Genomic DNA, 15,099 nt, shown 5'->3' on the forward strand with positions numbered 1-15,099 from the left:
CCAGCTGACTCTATATCGGAATGATAGTTGCATATCTACATGGCAGTGGCCAATCATGAGGATCAAATGGCGGCTCTATCTAGAATCAGTCGCGTTAAAAGTCTCGTCCACTTCTGGTGCGTGGTTTCATTTAGGTGTTTTCAAAGGTATATACAGCAGAAAAAGCCTTCGCTAAATATTTCACAATTCCATGGCCAGTCTCTTCGGATACTCTCCCTTATAATACCTGTCCCATATCCATGCGGTCCGCAACGCCTTTTTCATCATAGCTATAGAAGGCCGGCATAAATTCGTGATACACAAAATGTGCTGTGACCCCTTGTCATGAGGGCTCTACACGTTCTCCTCAGGGATGACTCGAGTATTGACCTCACTAAGACCAGGTTGGGAGTATTGAGATTCCATCCTTGACAGCATGGCGGCGCTGGTGAAATCACGGCTTCCTTCGAAACTCGGTCTCAGCTTGTCGAAAGACTGTCGTTGCCTCTCAAATGACGAGCGAGCACGCTCTATGGAGGGTCTCCTCCGCCGTAGCTTTTCGGGTGTAGACGAGTCTGCATGATGTCCAGCAATATCGAAGGATGGCTGGGTTCTATCTGTGCCGTCACTGCCTGTTTGGCTGTGAGGATGACGGGTAGGTGCCTCCGAGGGTGGGTAGATCGGTCGCTGTGATTCCGCCATGCTTCCATATCGTGCATGATGAGGCTGCTGCTGCCCATTTGATTCCACATGAACCTCTTCAGGTTGTTCAGACGATGTCCCTGAAAGGTCGACTACTTTGGGAGGAACGTAAGCCTCGTATTCGTCCAAGTACTTGAATTTGCCTTGTCGGACCTGCTCCCGGACGATGTCAATGTCGTAGGGCAGGTAGTTCTTCTGGAAATATTTCACACAGAAGCGGGGTAGCAGACATATCACGAACGTCAAGAGCGTCATCGCCCAGAATGTTAATTGCCCGTAGACTTCGGATCCGGCTTTGTAGAATTGGAAGGAAGCTTCGAAAGAAGAGTAGATGCCAGTCCAGGCAAAGATCAAGAGGCAGCTGATGACGGTGATCAAAACCATGATCCAGTCCCACTTGTACGTGTTGAGAAGGATGTAGGAGTTGATCACGATGATGGTAACACAAGCCACATAGACACCCATGCGGCTTCGGTCGGCGATGCCTCTTCCGTTCTCGGTTTCGAAGGTTGCAGGCTGGAAAAGGAGGTAGGCCATAAAGTAGCAAATGGCAGACTGATATAAGCCGTCGACCATGTATAACCTGAGTTCCTGTCAGATGAAACGGGTCAACAAACGGTTGAATTCCTTACCAGAACTTGACTTGGGTCCATTCCTTTCGCTCCATTCCGCGTCGGTACAATTGGGGTACTGCAAGAGATACTTTGTCGCTCACGTCTTGATCCAGGATACCCAGCAGAGCGACAGGTACCGATGTGAAAGCCAAGTTCACCAGCAGGATGTAAGTGTAGTCAAAGAGGTAAGTGATGTCAAAGTTGTTGTATATTTGGTACCAAAACAGGGCAAAGGTCCAGACCAGGTTCTACCAGCACAATCAGTCAAAGCTCCAGAAGGTGAGGGTTCACACAAACCTTATAGAAGAAATTGGCAATACTCTCAGCGAGACGGCGGTAAGACCAACGACCGTGGACGAGAACCAGTCGCTGCAGGAAACGGAATTGGCCAATGGCATAGTCGGACGACATAACGGCCTGTCGCCCTTCCTCGCCGGCAATGCCTACACCGACGTCGGCCTCCTGAATCATGGCAACATCATTGGCACCATCGCCGATAGACAATGCCATAACGTCGAGTCCGTTTTTGACAAGCTGAACCACAGCAGCTTTCTGTGCAGGGCTGACTCGGCAACAGAGGACGGATCTGCACTGTTTGCACAATACCAAAAACCGCTGTCTTAGCTCATCTCGCAAAACCAACTTGAGCGACTCTCCGTCAATGACCAGAGCATGGGTTGGTGGCGGCGGCTCGTGAACAAGTCGAGCGGCTGCGAGTTCCTCGTCGGAGCCGGTCAATCCGAATGTTTGGAGATGTTGATCCAGCAGCTTCGCAGCTTCGTCTAAAGTGGCCTCAGGGATGTCGAAAAGAATCAAATCCATCTCATTTGAGAGCAGATTGCAAGAAAACCCAATGTTGATGGCGGTCTCAACCTTGTCGCCAGTGAGGACCCAGAGCTTGATACCAGCTTGGCCAAGTAGAGCGATCGTGTCGGGAACACCATCTTGTAGACGATCTTCAATGGCTGTGCCTCCAAGGAGTGTGAGTTCTCTCTCAATCCTATCGGCTACCTCTTCAAGGCGGTCCTCTCGGTCGGTCAAAGCTTGAGCGGCAAAGTCGTGGTCCTTGTTCCATTCTTGGTAGAAGTCTTCGTCAATCTCTCTCTCTGCCACACAGAGCGTCCTGAGCCCTTCACGAGCAAATATCTCCAGATTTTCAGCAGTTGCCTTGCGAAGTTCTTGCTGTTGGCCACGAGCAAGACGCGAATAGATCATGCTGTCGGCGCCCTTGCAGAACAGCTTGATCTTCCCATCAGGCATACGTACAATGGCACTCATTCGCTTTCGGGTCGAGTTGAACTCCAGAGTGTTCAGAATCCGGTAGGTTCGATCTTCCCCAAGGACGTTGACGTGGAGATCATCGTTGGTACGACCCAAGACCGTAAACCCCACATCACGCGCCGTGGCGACAAGAGCAGCTTCATCGGGAGACTGAGCCTTGAACTCAATCTTTGGTGGATCACCTGGCGTTGTTTCCGTGATTACCGTGTGGCAGAGAGCTAGGGCAATCATGAAATGTTCCGTTGCCGCTTGTTGTGCTTCACCTGATTGACCATTGAGATCACCCACAAAGGTTGGAGAAATGAACGTGAGCTCGTCATCGTGGAGATATGGATTGTCGTAGGTCTTGCGGAGCATCTTCAACATCTCAGCACGTGCCTCTGCGATTTCTTGACGCACTCGAGCAGCCTCAGCGTCGACGTCGACGCCTTGTCTTCTTCGCATCCCTGCTTCGGCTTCAGTGTAAGCCTCGCCGTAGGGTACTCCGTTGACAGTGCACTTTTTGAACTCCATAACATTCTGAGTCAATGTTCCAGTCTTGTCCGAGAAAATGTACTCGATTTGTCCCAGATCATCCGAAATGTTCCAGCTCTTGGGCGTACAGGGGTAATCAAGTTTCTCGTAGTACATATGGACATCGGACCAAATGAAGAAGGCTTGGATGGACCTGACGATTTCCAAGGTGATGTACAAAGAAATGGGCACCAAATTCTGGAACAAGACGACGGCGGCCCAGAAAGTGATGAAGCCGTCAGTTGGGGGATTGCCGCCAATCGAACCAAACTCGAAGAAGTTCAAAGAGTTGTTGTTTTCGGACCAGGTGACACCTTGCACGATACCTGCAACCAAGCACATGAAGAACAAAATGATGAAGTTGTAGATGACGTTCCAGTTCAGGTCCCTAGCCATCCGTGCACGTTTGCTGGGGGTGATGCCCGAATTAAGCATGATTTTGGTCTCACCCCCGGTGAACACAACCACGCCGAGAATCCATTCAGTGTTTTTCAAGCTGCAGCCACGTAGAAGCATGTTGTTGATGGTAATCGGTTCCGCCATGTCACGCGTGGGAGCATTGGGGTTCTTGGGGTCCTGCTGTTGCCATCGGGCCACTCCATTGTAAGTATACAAGTTTGGGCTAGGTCCTTCACTATCGATCAAGAACTCGGCGAATTCACAGTCTTTGGCATGCTTGACTCTGCGTCCTGCCTGAAGCGCATGGCGGACCTTCAGATTTGTCTCGCCATCCAGGTTTTTGGTTTCAATGTAGCAGGCACCATCCGGGTCAGATGTGGAGAGCACGACTATGTCGGCCGGGACCGGCTCGTCATTGTAGATACGGACAAAATCGCCCACTTTGACATTTTTCCAGTAGTCTTTCTTGAAGCGGGCAGTATCAGGGACTTCCTTGTGAGGGTTGATCACGCTGCCGTAGTCCTTCTTAGCGGGGACAACGCTCTTTCTTTTCGAGGAATTCTGCGTTCGGAGCATTGAAGGTGCATTGTCTCCAGCAGCGCGACTTTCGTCCGCCGTCTCGTAGGAGAATGCACTACTCGGAGGTCCGCCATTGGCATCCGGGGGAAGGCTCGATCGGTAACCGGGAGATGGCACGGGAGTCATGGCAATGTCATCGCCAGTCTGGCTCTGGGAGGAATGGAAAGAATCGCCTTCTTCCGAGTGGATCGAGCTTCGAATAGTGTGCCTTGTAGCGATCGAATGATTCCTTTGCAGACCGGGGTGATCGGCAACCACATCTTTTTCTGAACGCTTGGGTTGACCTTTTCGCAGGCTCCTCATCCAGCGATATGTCGAAACGACAGATCTTGTGCAGGCCTTTTTCAAACGCCTCCAGAGGGAAATATCGTCATCAGAGGAGTTGACGTTGTCCCAATCCACCAGCCGGTACACTGGTGAGTTGTTGAGTTCGGTGTCCAGCACCGTTCTGCGCCAATCCTCAACTGCGTCCTTGATGGCTGTCACTGACAGGATAAAAATCAGGGGAACGGATCCAAGACCGGGATTCGAAGCACCAAAGATGGAGAATATCTGACAAGGTTAGACGTCAACAGTGAGAAAAGGTCCCAAGCCAGCTTACACTGAGAATGACAATAAAGAAAAAGTATATATTAGCGATGTTGTGGAATTGAAACCACAAGTTTTTGGGCACGAAGCTGAGAGGGGTATATTTGGCCGTCCTAATCTTGTTTCTCGAGTACTTGGCCTTGATATGGCCGTCTTCTGTTTTTGCTTCGGGAGGTAGAGGTAAATTGACGTAGATCTGGCGCCCGTCTGATTCCTGCTGTGCTTGCTGCTCGCCGAGGGGACTCTCGTCGGTGATCAGACCGGCGTTTTTGGGGCCGTCCGGCTTTTCTTCGTAGGTCGAGACGGTTACCTTGGGTACCCGTTGAAGTAGAGAGAGCCTTTTCTTTGTTCCGCTTTGGCCAGGTTTTCGAGTTGTCGCCCACCGCATTCTCTTGACCGGTTTCGAGACGCTGGTCTCGCCGCTGGTAAAATGTATTCGAGCCATGTTGCGGGCGCAAGCGCAGGTGCAGAATCCAATAAAGGGGGGTAAACCGTCACCCCAAGGGCGCGGGGTGTGACTTTCGTTTTATCGAGAAACACCAGAGGACAAACTTTTGCCAAAAAACGGGATTCCAGATACTGTCCGCTGTTCTGGGACGTTTGACGAAACTCGTGGAGGCGAGACGGGTCGAGGGTCGAGTTTCCGCGTTTTGAGGCTGGGGGGGAAGAGGGAGGGCTCGGAAGAGTCGGCTCACGTCAGCAGCCCGACAAAACGCGCATCGTTGAGGGAGAGAAGGGAGAGCCGGCGACAGCGACAGTGCTGCGCAAAGAGGTTCGAGGGTATAAAAGGGAGGAGATGGATGGTCGACAAAGGGACGGCGAGAAAGAAGGAGTCGGCGTGAGCTCGAGGATGCAATGTAGATTGGATCTAAGAGGTATGGGGACGGTTGGAGTATAATCTTCGGAGGGTTTTTTTCTCGATGGACCGAAAACTGCACTCCGTGCTCGGTAACGTCGTGTTCACCCGGGGCTCCGCCGTCGGTTTAGCGATGACTGGAAAGATGAGTGGTTGTGCAACGCGTGAGTGGCGACCAGACAAGCCCTCTGGGCACCAAATGGGCTGGTAAGAGAGATGAGGAAGCTCGAGATTGGGAAGGATGCAATGCCAGATGCCAAATAATGCCAATAATGCCCATGCGCGGACGCCTCTTGCACGCTTCTGAAGCGCAGGGGCCGAAGCGTGTCTGTTTCACAGTTGGACGCTCTGGCTCCTAAACTCCGGCTTGCACCGAGCGCGGACGAACAAGACGGTTTGCCTAAGACTTTATGCCCAGGAGATGGCGGAATGGAGGGAAAAGGGGGGACGGGAGGAGTCTTCTTGTCTTTTTTGTTCCTCTTTACAGCGTATCTGCTCAACAGAGCGACAGCCAGCCGAACTGCTATGCTAATAAGCCACCAAGGCACCGAGTGTGCGCACCTGAGCCCCTACTCTCGCTACTATTGTGCACACCTGCATTACTGTTCACTCATCTCTACGCAGGTTCCTTTGGACTGTTGCCCCCAGCTCCCGAGCCTTGCCGTCGACGAATCATCAACTAGTCACCGCCATTGCCCAGTGCGACGATCCCCCCGTCCAAGGTCTCCTCTAGCCACTGTGGGTGACAGGCCTCACTGTTGGCGCCTCTCGAAGCTGACCAAGCATGCTCCCACCCCGAAACCTCCACAAGATCTGACATTGGGATAGGCCAGACGCGGCGCCCAGAGGCCACCGCAAAGCCGGTTACCCTTACTCGTAATAGGGAGCGCCACTCTTCGCAAGCACGTGGTTCAGGCAGAAATAATGGTCGAGCAACACAAAAGGACCTCAAAGTGCTCGGGATACTCCGTACTGTTTGAACACAAGTTGAAATACGCCTTGTCTCCAACAGAACCACCCTTCGGAGCGATTTGCTTCTGATTCTATTTCTAGAAGCGATACGCCCTTCTTTCAATTGACACCAAAGTATATGTCGAAGATGACGGCCACTGTCACCATGGGATCCTTTAGGCAAGTCATCTATGAGGCTGAGTCATAGATGCACAAGCTGCTGGTGCCGCTGGCGCTACTACCGCAAACTGCGGCTGCGGTAATCTGCCCAGTGACCTTGGCACCTTTTTTTTTTCACACTCATCGATGACAAAAGCCTTCCCCGATCACGACTGTCAACGAAGCACTGCCGGAATGGACGCCTGAAATCCGTCACAGCCCTCCTCTTGTATCTGTGGATATGAGCGTGGTTCATGCGCGACCCCAACGGCCTTCCGAGTTGGTAACTGCACGATATCCCTCCTCGATATCTCTTCTCTGTTCAGAATACCCCATGCGTTCGGGGTCATGACTGGATCTTCGGCACCGACGCCAGATGCTGTCTGCTATAGAAGCTAGATACTACCACAATGTCCCTTTGTATCTTCGCCGACTATGTCAATGATCTCTTGTTTCGAATGTCCACTATGCAAACCATGATCTCCCGACAAGTACTTCGACGCGCATGTATTCCGACCACATCACGTCGTTGGGGATCATAAAAGCACGTCTCATGCGAAGCACTGTCGCAGGCAGCGGAGACAAGGCAGGAGAGGGATAACTGTGAAAATCTGAGCGTCAATAGATAACACAATGACTGAGGGTCCAATTGGTCCACGACACACCACAGCGTTCGCCGATGTCAAACTCAAGCCAGCATTATCGGAACAAGTAGAGTGGACACCACCGTTCAGCGTCCGTGTCGTGCCGTCTTTGTAGTACTCCGTAAAGGTTCCCTTTCTTGGGAGCATCGAGCAAGCTTTTGTATACATACTTTTCCAGAAGGCCACTCTTGGCTAATTCATTACCGGGCGAGATCTGTCTGGGTGGGTGGGTGCGGTGGGTGCGGTGTCAAATACGAAGCCAAGGGAAATGTTATCCGTGTAGGTTGCAAGTCACTCGTGGCATTTCAAACTCCCGGTTTAGGGGAGATTCTGTCGAGCCACGCAGACTCAGGGTGAACGAACTTTTGTAAACAAGGTACCTAGTATGGGTGGACACCCCAACATGCCACAGATCCCTTGGTCGGCTCGGCACAGAAGTGAGCCGAGAGCCCATGCTTGTATGCCTTCAGTCGAGATCAAGGATTGTCAGGACTCGCATGCATTTTGAGCATCTTTCATGGAGGCAAACAGCATGGACTCGGTGCCGAAAAAAGGACGTTGGTCGTCAAGCGAGATAGAAAGGAGGGAAAGGGATTTCGACCTTGGTCAAGATGGCGAAATAATAATTTCTCAGCCCGGATTTTTAAGCTGCAGGCAGCTCAAGATGATCTGCAGGAGACGGGTTAAGCATGGTTAGGTTAGTCTTGCGGAGGATCGTGCCCAGGGGTCGCGCCATGGGGTTGGTCTTTGGAACGCCGACTAGCCAGATCCTGCTTTTTTGCGCTGACGGCATGTTCAGGGAATGTTCCCTGCCACTTTAGATTACCATTTACGCCCTTTTGGCACCACCAGCCACAGCAACCTTCCGGGTGTGCCGGATAAGGGTTATCTCGCTTGCCGATACCCTTGATGCGAACACGCAGCTAGGGCACGTTGGACGAACAACAGCCGCAACTTCAACGAGTCCCTGCTGGTCACGGCCGCGAGGCCTCATTGTTGAGATGGCCACCTCACCATTCCATCTCGCAGCCTGGTTGACGAGGAGCCGGCCACATGTGAGGAAGTGAGGGATGAGAGCAGGCCATTTGTTGCCGGGCGTGCACCAATAGAGCATCGCTGTTGCAGGACATGGCACAGAGAGGTATAAAGGGTGAGTTTTTGTACACCGTCACCACCGTACTCCGCATATGTCTGTTTATCATCACAGTTTGACATGGCGTCGGACCTTGGAAGCTCCGAGGCTGCAGTTGATTGTGCCATGGGCCGTCGAGCTCCACCGCCACGCATCAATATCAGCCGTGAGCCAGTCTTCTTTCGGAGATGCTAATCAGTCTCCACTGGTCCGAACATGACGCCAATGCCTCAGTGGCGCTGCGAATCGCTAGCTGCATCCAGAGGAGTACGTAACTGTGCCTTTTCTTGGCCGAGGAGGGTCTTGACGGTATCTTCCTATCGCTGGAGCAATGGGCGTTGATATCTGGAAGCGGTGTGCTCGCCCTGGTACAGAGCTGTCTCGCCGCTTTCATCTGTGTGATCGTCATTGCAGATGGCCAAGCAGGAGATGAAACGGAAATAATGCTCCATCCCGGAATAACCTGGGAGTCAAAATTAGGGTTGCTACGTATGCAAGTCTCAGACTAGACCGGATATGCAGCCAGGGGTGTAGCCAGATCCCCCCATGTTCATTGGAGTATTCAATTCGTTCCAGGACATTGTGCGAGGCGCATGTCGACTTCACAATTGGCAGATTCCCGGCTTCGCTGTGGACATGCAACACAGATTGACGAGATGGACACGCTTTCCCAACGTTTCAGTGGTGAAATATATTTTTTTTTTTGCGCAATCACGCCCGAGCAGTCGTCGGTGAGGCCTCTCGTCGATGCAGCACATGCCAGTAGGCGCATGGCGTTCCCTTCCAGTTGCGGAGCAATCGGCCATGGCAAGTGGGCGGACGGGGAATCCTTCACATTTGCGCCAAACGGCATTCATCCTGTTGGCCTTGAGAGAATTCGGCCACTCTCCAACTGTCAAGGCTTCCTAGCTTGAAGATAGGACTTTTTTTCATAAATTCCTGGTTGTCCATGGTTAGGCGATATCAAGTTGCATAAGCTAGCGAGGTACCGGAGGGGACAGAATCAAGGTAAAAATGGATCTGGCTTTGGGATTCAGGATTCAAAGAAGCTGGAAGTGGAGAAGAGGGCCACCGACCGGGGGGGCGACAAGGCGGGTGGCGGTGATAGGGAGCTGGCTAGTCGAGATTCATTCCAGGTAAAGCTCGTGCCCTATCTCGGCAACAAGACGACGCCATGGTGGCCGTGGTGAGCTTCTCACTCAGCTTGGGATCATCAACAAGGGACGGGGACGGAGTGGCTCCTTCACCCGGACATTTGGACGGTATTCTCATTGCTCAGTCCACAACGGCGTCGACAAAACTGCACCAAACGCACCAAACGCGACTGGTGTGAAGTCTCGTCCTGTTCGAGAAAATTGAGAGGTTTCCGGATATAGGTCCCCCTGAGGGCGAGTTCCATACTTGATTGGCCCCTGCGGCGTGCTCGAGGGGGGTGGGTTTCGATATACTCGTAGGCAGAGCGCTAGGACACTGTTGAGGAGTGCCACCCGGAGAATGTACGTACTCGTACCTGTACCCTCTTTCCAGAGCAGGCGCTGTAAGACGGAGTTAGCTGTGTACACAAGGCCTGTGGTGGGAGAGCAATCACGGAGGATCATGCGGATGTTGAATCCGACGACGGGCGGCGACAACAATGGGATCCATTGCACCATGAGCTGAGCGACAATTGCCTTGGTTTGTCAGTTCAGCTCAGGCGAGAGCCTTTAGCCTGCATGGGCCTAGCTGTGTCCGATTCCTCGTTGTGTCCGCGCGCGCTCTGAGGGTATACCACACGCTAGGTTGGGTTGCTGCGTGCTGCGCTGGACAGAAATTTTGTCGGGCGAGTAAAGCAGCGCAGTGCCTGAACGCCCTCGCACCAGTGGTTGAGGGGGAACCGGGGGGGCCACTAACTACTGGCGGTGCCGGGGCAGTTTGAATTATTTTCCCAGCGGTTCCTGGCCTATCCCTCGTCTCGTTTCGAATTGCGCATCACAATTGTTGCGCCTAACGCAGCCTATTCTGTCACTGGCCACCGCTGTGCTGCACTCCACGTCTACCACTTGCCCTTGACTCCCCCCCCAAATCCAGGCGCAACTCCGAACCCTCCCTTTCAATTACAGCCATCTGCACCGCGACAAATCTACGCCGTCACCTCTGTTGTACCAACTCCCTCTCCTAATTCCCAAACCCTCTCACTTCTTCCTCGACGACGTTCGTTACCTTAGCTCGAGCATCACAGCCTTCGTGCTGCATTCACATGGCATCGCTCTTCTTCCAGCATTGACTTTGCCTTGTCCTCATTCCCTTTCGCGACCAAGAAGCGAAGCTTGGGTGTTGAAACATCCCTCCTCGTCACCCTCGAATCAATCTTCCGACAGATCTACTACAAAAGTCTCTCGTTTCAATTCAATGTCGCCGACAATCTATTAACTTCCTTACCGCTTCCCTTCCTCCGCTCGCTCCCTCTGCATCACTCAATTCTTTCGAGGCACGCACTCGCCTCCACGAAACCCGGTTGGCGTGTTTGGTTGAGGACACACAGGAAAGACGAGGGTTCTGTTTGAGACGAGGAATAACATAATTTTGGACACCTTCAGTCGCAACCACCGCCTCGCACCTTATCGGGACGTGCCTTCTCAGGCCGCCTCTACTTAATAAATTAAACCCTCCGACCCAGTACCCTGACGCGCAATGGCGCCTGCTCCTCCTCGACTACGCATCCTTTCAGGTGAGCATGACTTTTTGCTGACCTGCCTTGCCCTGCCTTGCGCAGGTCCACTCAAACCTCCGTTGGAGTCTCTGACCTTTGTCTCACCTTTCCCTTATGTTTTGTTCGCCGAAATTCATTTGAAATGAATCGCGAGCTAAGACGTTGCTGCATAGTGGGTGGAAATGCAGTTTCTGCTTTCTTATCATGGCGGTTGCAAGCCACCAACGCCTGCGACGTGACCTTGGTGTGGAAAGCCAATTATCAGGCCGTGGCACAATACGGTGTCTCGTTCAAGTGAGCAACCTGGATTTCACCAACCCTAATGCCGCGCGACTGACCCTCCCAGATCTTCTCTGTACGGAAATGAAAGATTTAAGCCCAGATACGGTACGTGGAAGCAGAAATTTCATGCCAGGATGAAAGCTAATTTGATCAAAGTCGTCCAAAGCCCCGAAGAGGCGGCGAGCCAACAAGCAGCCTTCGACTATGTCCTCCTCTGCGTCAAAGCCCTTCCCGACGTCTACAACCTTGCCGATATAATCCAATCGGTGGTCACCCCACAACATACCTGCATTCTTGTTAACACCACAAACACTTTGGGAGTGGAGCAACAACTTGAAGAACGGTTCCCCACGAATGTTGTCTTGTCTCTCGTTTCCGGCGCCGATTTGACCCAACTTGGGTCCAGCGAATTTGAGCACACCGGCTCAACAGAAATCTGGGTTGGGCCAGCAAGCAAGAACACCGCAATTCCCGAGTCGATCCAGAGGGACATGTCAGAGGCTTTGGCCATGACCTTGACCACTGCCCAGGTCGACTGCAAAGTGTCTGTAAACATTAAGCAACAGCAGTTCGAGAAAATGATAGGGTCGGTAATGTCTGATCTTTGGCGCAGGAAACACGTCAACTGACTTTGTGACTCCAGGCCCATTGCATTCCATCCTACGAGTGTCCTATTCGAGAAGCCTCTCCTTTCGGACCTGATCCGGTTACCTGGTGTCAACGATCTGATATCCGATGTTATTGAAGAGTTGATACACATAGCTCACACGCAAGATTGTAAATTTCCCAGCAACTTCAAGGAAATCACAATCCAGTCCATGATCGGATCAAGTCAAGATCCTAGTACCATGTACCAGGACTTTACAGCTCGCCGGCCAATGGAGGTCGAAACTTATCTGGGTTCTCCGGTGGAATTAGCCAAAATGGCAAGCATCAGGGTTCCCCGCCTTGAGACTCTATACACGATGCTTCGACACGTCAATACGGTCAATAAGGACCGTCCTACCGCTTCTGCTACCATGCCACAGTCGCCGTCCGTGATGCAGCCGCCGCCACGGACGATGTCCCTCGCAAATCCTCCTCCCCCCCGACAACCGAATCCCCCCGTCAATGGAGCACCCAGGCCGATGCGCGGCCCCAACATGGGACCACCTATGGGACCACCGGGGAGACGCGGTCCCCCTCCGGTCAATGGCTACCGGGGCCCCCCGAACAGTTTCCCGCCACGGGGGCCTAGCCAGATGCAACGGAGGCCATCTTATGATGAGACAAACCTGGACGAGTTCAGTCACGTTGTTCTTTACGACGACCTTCCCGATGGTGATGTGGCCGCCAATTTCCCCGATAATGGCGGGCCCGCTGCGGCAACATTACGTGAACGAGAGCTGATGTTACGCGAAAAGGAACTACACCTAAAGCAACAAGAGATGGCGATGAGAAGTCGCCCTGGTCGAAGAACCTCACATAATCGTCATCAGGACTTTGACGATGACGACGATGACGACGATTACTTTGATCCGATGCAGCCACGGGGTCCTCCGATGCCCCCGATTGACCCAGACAATTTCGACATGATGAGCGTTACCTCGAGGCGGACCAAACGGACAACTAGCCAGAATCAATTGCGTAAAGACGTCTTTGCAAACGGGAACAGTATGCGTCCCGGATCTTTTGGCCGGCCGAACCTCAACAGGCATCGGACCAGCACCCAACTCCTGTCCGATATGCCTATGCTCGGAGAGAATATCCTGGACAACCCAATGATGGGCTTCTCATCCAACAGATACGGTTCAGTGGACCGCAAGGAAATGGCGGACGAGTCACGTGCAAATTCCCTGACGGCAAGCCGGCTTCAAGAACTTGGTGCCAACGGAGGACCCTACCCCGGGCCGCCTAGTAGACGGACGAGCCGGTCGCCAGGGAACCCATTCAGTCCGCCTGGACGAGTTCCCAACCGGCCCTCTCCGCCGAATGATCCCTATATGCAACCAGGACAGCGCAACGGCCGACCGTCCCCGCCAGGAGGGATGCCTGCACCAGTGCCGAGATACCCTCCAGGTCAAGGCGGCATGCTTCCTCCGCATCAAATTGAACAGGCCGGGGTGAGCAAACCATTCCCACCACCAAAAGCACCTGTGAAGAGTCTGACTGGAAGTGCCAGTGCTAGCGCTGGGAGTGGGGATAGCGGAAGTGCCAACATTGATTCCGAACCGTCGGCTCACAGCAGCACCAGCAGCTTCGCGCCCCGGCAGATGCTGAGCATCCGTTGAGAGTGTCTTTTGGCACACTCTGTGCAAGTTGACCTGGATTGACGATTTGTTGCACTTCGGCGAACAACATGACGAGGATTCGACTTGGCCACACAGCATCACATATATTGTTGATTGTTACCCTGTTTCGCATATACCTTTAATGATCGGCGTCCGCGAACATTACGACACGATGGGCCTGCGACGGTCTATCACCTCGGCAAAAAGCATTGAGATGAGTTTGGTGAATGACAATAGCTTGAATGGAAATGTTGCAACATTCGACTTTTGTGCCCTTTTCTAGTACATACAGCATTGCAAGGAGGCGTCGGGCTCCGCTTTTTTCTTTCCTGCACATTTTGCCCCAACAGCACCGCACATTCTCGAAGACCGGCATTGGAGGGCAGATTGAGGCTTGTTGTGTCTCTCCGCTTCAAGTTGATTGGAGAGATGTTTTGTATTGCATAAATTGGGAAGATACAGTTTTCAGGCACGAACACGATGGGACCGAGAATGACATAATCACATTATGCTAGATCTCTGGTTGGTAAACAGAGAAAAGGAAAGGAGGGTCAGGAAACATGATGGTGGAACTGGTATGGGGTCGTGAGGCAGGGTAATAATCGAATGCAAGCAAAAATTGGCCTGGAAATGAAAGAACAGAATGAGGAGCCCGGGTGAGTCGGCTCTTGTATATCAATCTGCGAGTCTGGAGACATTCACCTGTGCTTGATCCATTGTTTCATTATTATTCTGTCGTTCCAACACTCGCATATCGACGTTCGCAGCCTTGCAGACCCATGCACGAGGCTGTGTGGGAATTTTCCGACGAGATCTAGCCTGTTTGGGAAAGCGCGTTCTGTATTCGCTAGAACTTGCACCAATCCAGTTACGGCAATACCAACCACGGCAGCCACGGCAACGTCTTCCGCCGTCGTTTGGAGACTCGTCTATCACCTGCTACTACGTCACAGGTACCGACTAAAGTACGAGTACCAGGTGCTCCGTACTCCGCAGACACTGTGTGACCTTTGCCGTCAAGTAGACATTACAGCCTCTGCTGAAGACGATACTAGGATGAGGAAAGCCTCGCTCCCTGCTCGTCCTCTATACCTACCTTTTACATCCAAGCAGTCGACTCAATGCGATCTAGTGCAGTTACCATCAACCCTAGCTGAGAGAGGCGCACGACTAGCTCCTATCCACCTCTCACCTCACCTGGTCTCATCTCAGCCACCGAGATGCAGCCTGACCAGGATCGCAGGTATTGCTCGAGGCTATCGGACATCGCGCGTTGACGCCGTTTGTGGGGCAATTACACGTCTGTCTACGCGTGATGGCTAGAATGGAGTAAGGCTTCTACACGAGCGTGAGCAATTATTGCTGCTGATGTGGTTTTGCATCATGTAAGACATTAATGTGACACTGGATGAACATCAACCCTCCCAAGGGCCCGCAAGTTGACCTACTGTTACGCAACAA

General features: G+C 52.5%; 3 protein-coding genes across 4 annotated transcripts; 1 reads left to right on the forward strand and 2 right to left on the reverse strand.

Annotated features, from left to right (window-relative positions):
* Nucleotides 1-18: 18 nt before the first annotated feature.
* Nucleotides 19-5,984, reverse strand: PV07_07249 (uncharacterized protein). Its single transcript, XM_016394313.1, has 4 exons — nucleotides 4,669-5,984; nucleotides 1,593-4,619; nucleotides 1,314-1,543; nucleotides 19-1,264 (listed from the first exon to the last, which is right to left on the reverse strand). The coding sequence occupies exons 1-4, from the start codon at nucleotides 5,098-5,100 to the stop codon at nucleotides 334-336; spliced, it is 4,620 nt and encodes a 1,539-aa protein (XP_016247732.1). The 5' UTR covers nucleotides 5,101-5,984; the 3' UTR covers nucleotides 19-333.
* A 409-nt stretch (nucleotides 5,985-6,393) lies between these two features.
* PV07_07250 (uncharacterized protein) lies at nucleotides 6,394-8,030 on the reverse strand. The gene is made up of 2 exons (XM_016394314.1): nucleotides 7,287-8,030; nucleotides 6,394-7,222 (listed from the first exon to the last, which is right to left on the reverse strand). The coding sequence occupies exons 1-2, from the start codon at nucleotides 7,431-7,433 to the stop codon at nucleotides 7,055-7,057; spliced, it is 315 nt and encodes a 104-aa protein (XP_016247733.1). The 5' UTR covers nucleotides 7,434-8,030; the 3' UTR covers nucleotides 6,394-7,054.
* Nucleotides 8,031-10,327: 2,297 nt separating this feature from the next.
* PV07_07251 lies at nucleotides 10,328-14,345 on the forward strand. Of its 2 annotated transcripts, XM_016394316.1 has the most exons (6): nucleotides 10,328-11,104; nucleotides 11,260-11,380; nucleotides 11,433-11,473; nucleotides 11,525-11,954; nucleotides 12,012-13,470; nucleotides 13,530-13,956. In XM_016394316.1, the coding sequence occupies exons 1-6, from the start codon at nucleotides 11,068-11,070 to the stop codon at nucleotides 13,533-13,535; spliced, it is 2,094 nt and encodes a 697-aa protein (XP_016247735.1). In that variant the 5' UTR covers nucleotides 10,328-11,067; the 3' UTR covers nucleotides 13,536-13,956. The 2 variants fall into 2 exon arrangements, with proteins under 2 accessions (XP_016247735.1, XP_016247734.1); XM_016394315.1 differs by having other exon boundaries at nucleotides 12,012-14,345.
* The last annotated feature ends 754 nt before the right edge of the window (nucleotides 14,346-15,099 follow it).

Source organism: Cladophialophora immunda (genome assembly GCF_000835495.1).
Source record: "Cladophialophora immunda strain CBS 83496 unplaced genomic scaffold supercont1.4, whole genome shotgun sequence".
In the NCBI taxonomy this organism is placed as follows: Eukaryota; Fungi; Ascomycota; class Eurotiomycetes; order Chaetothyriales; family Herpotrichiellaceae; genus Cladophialophora; species Cladophialophora immunda.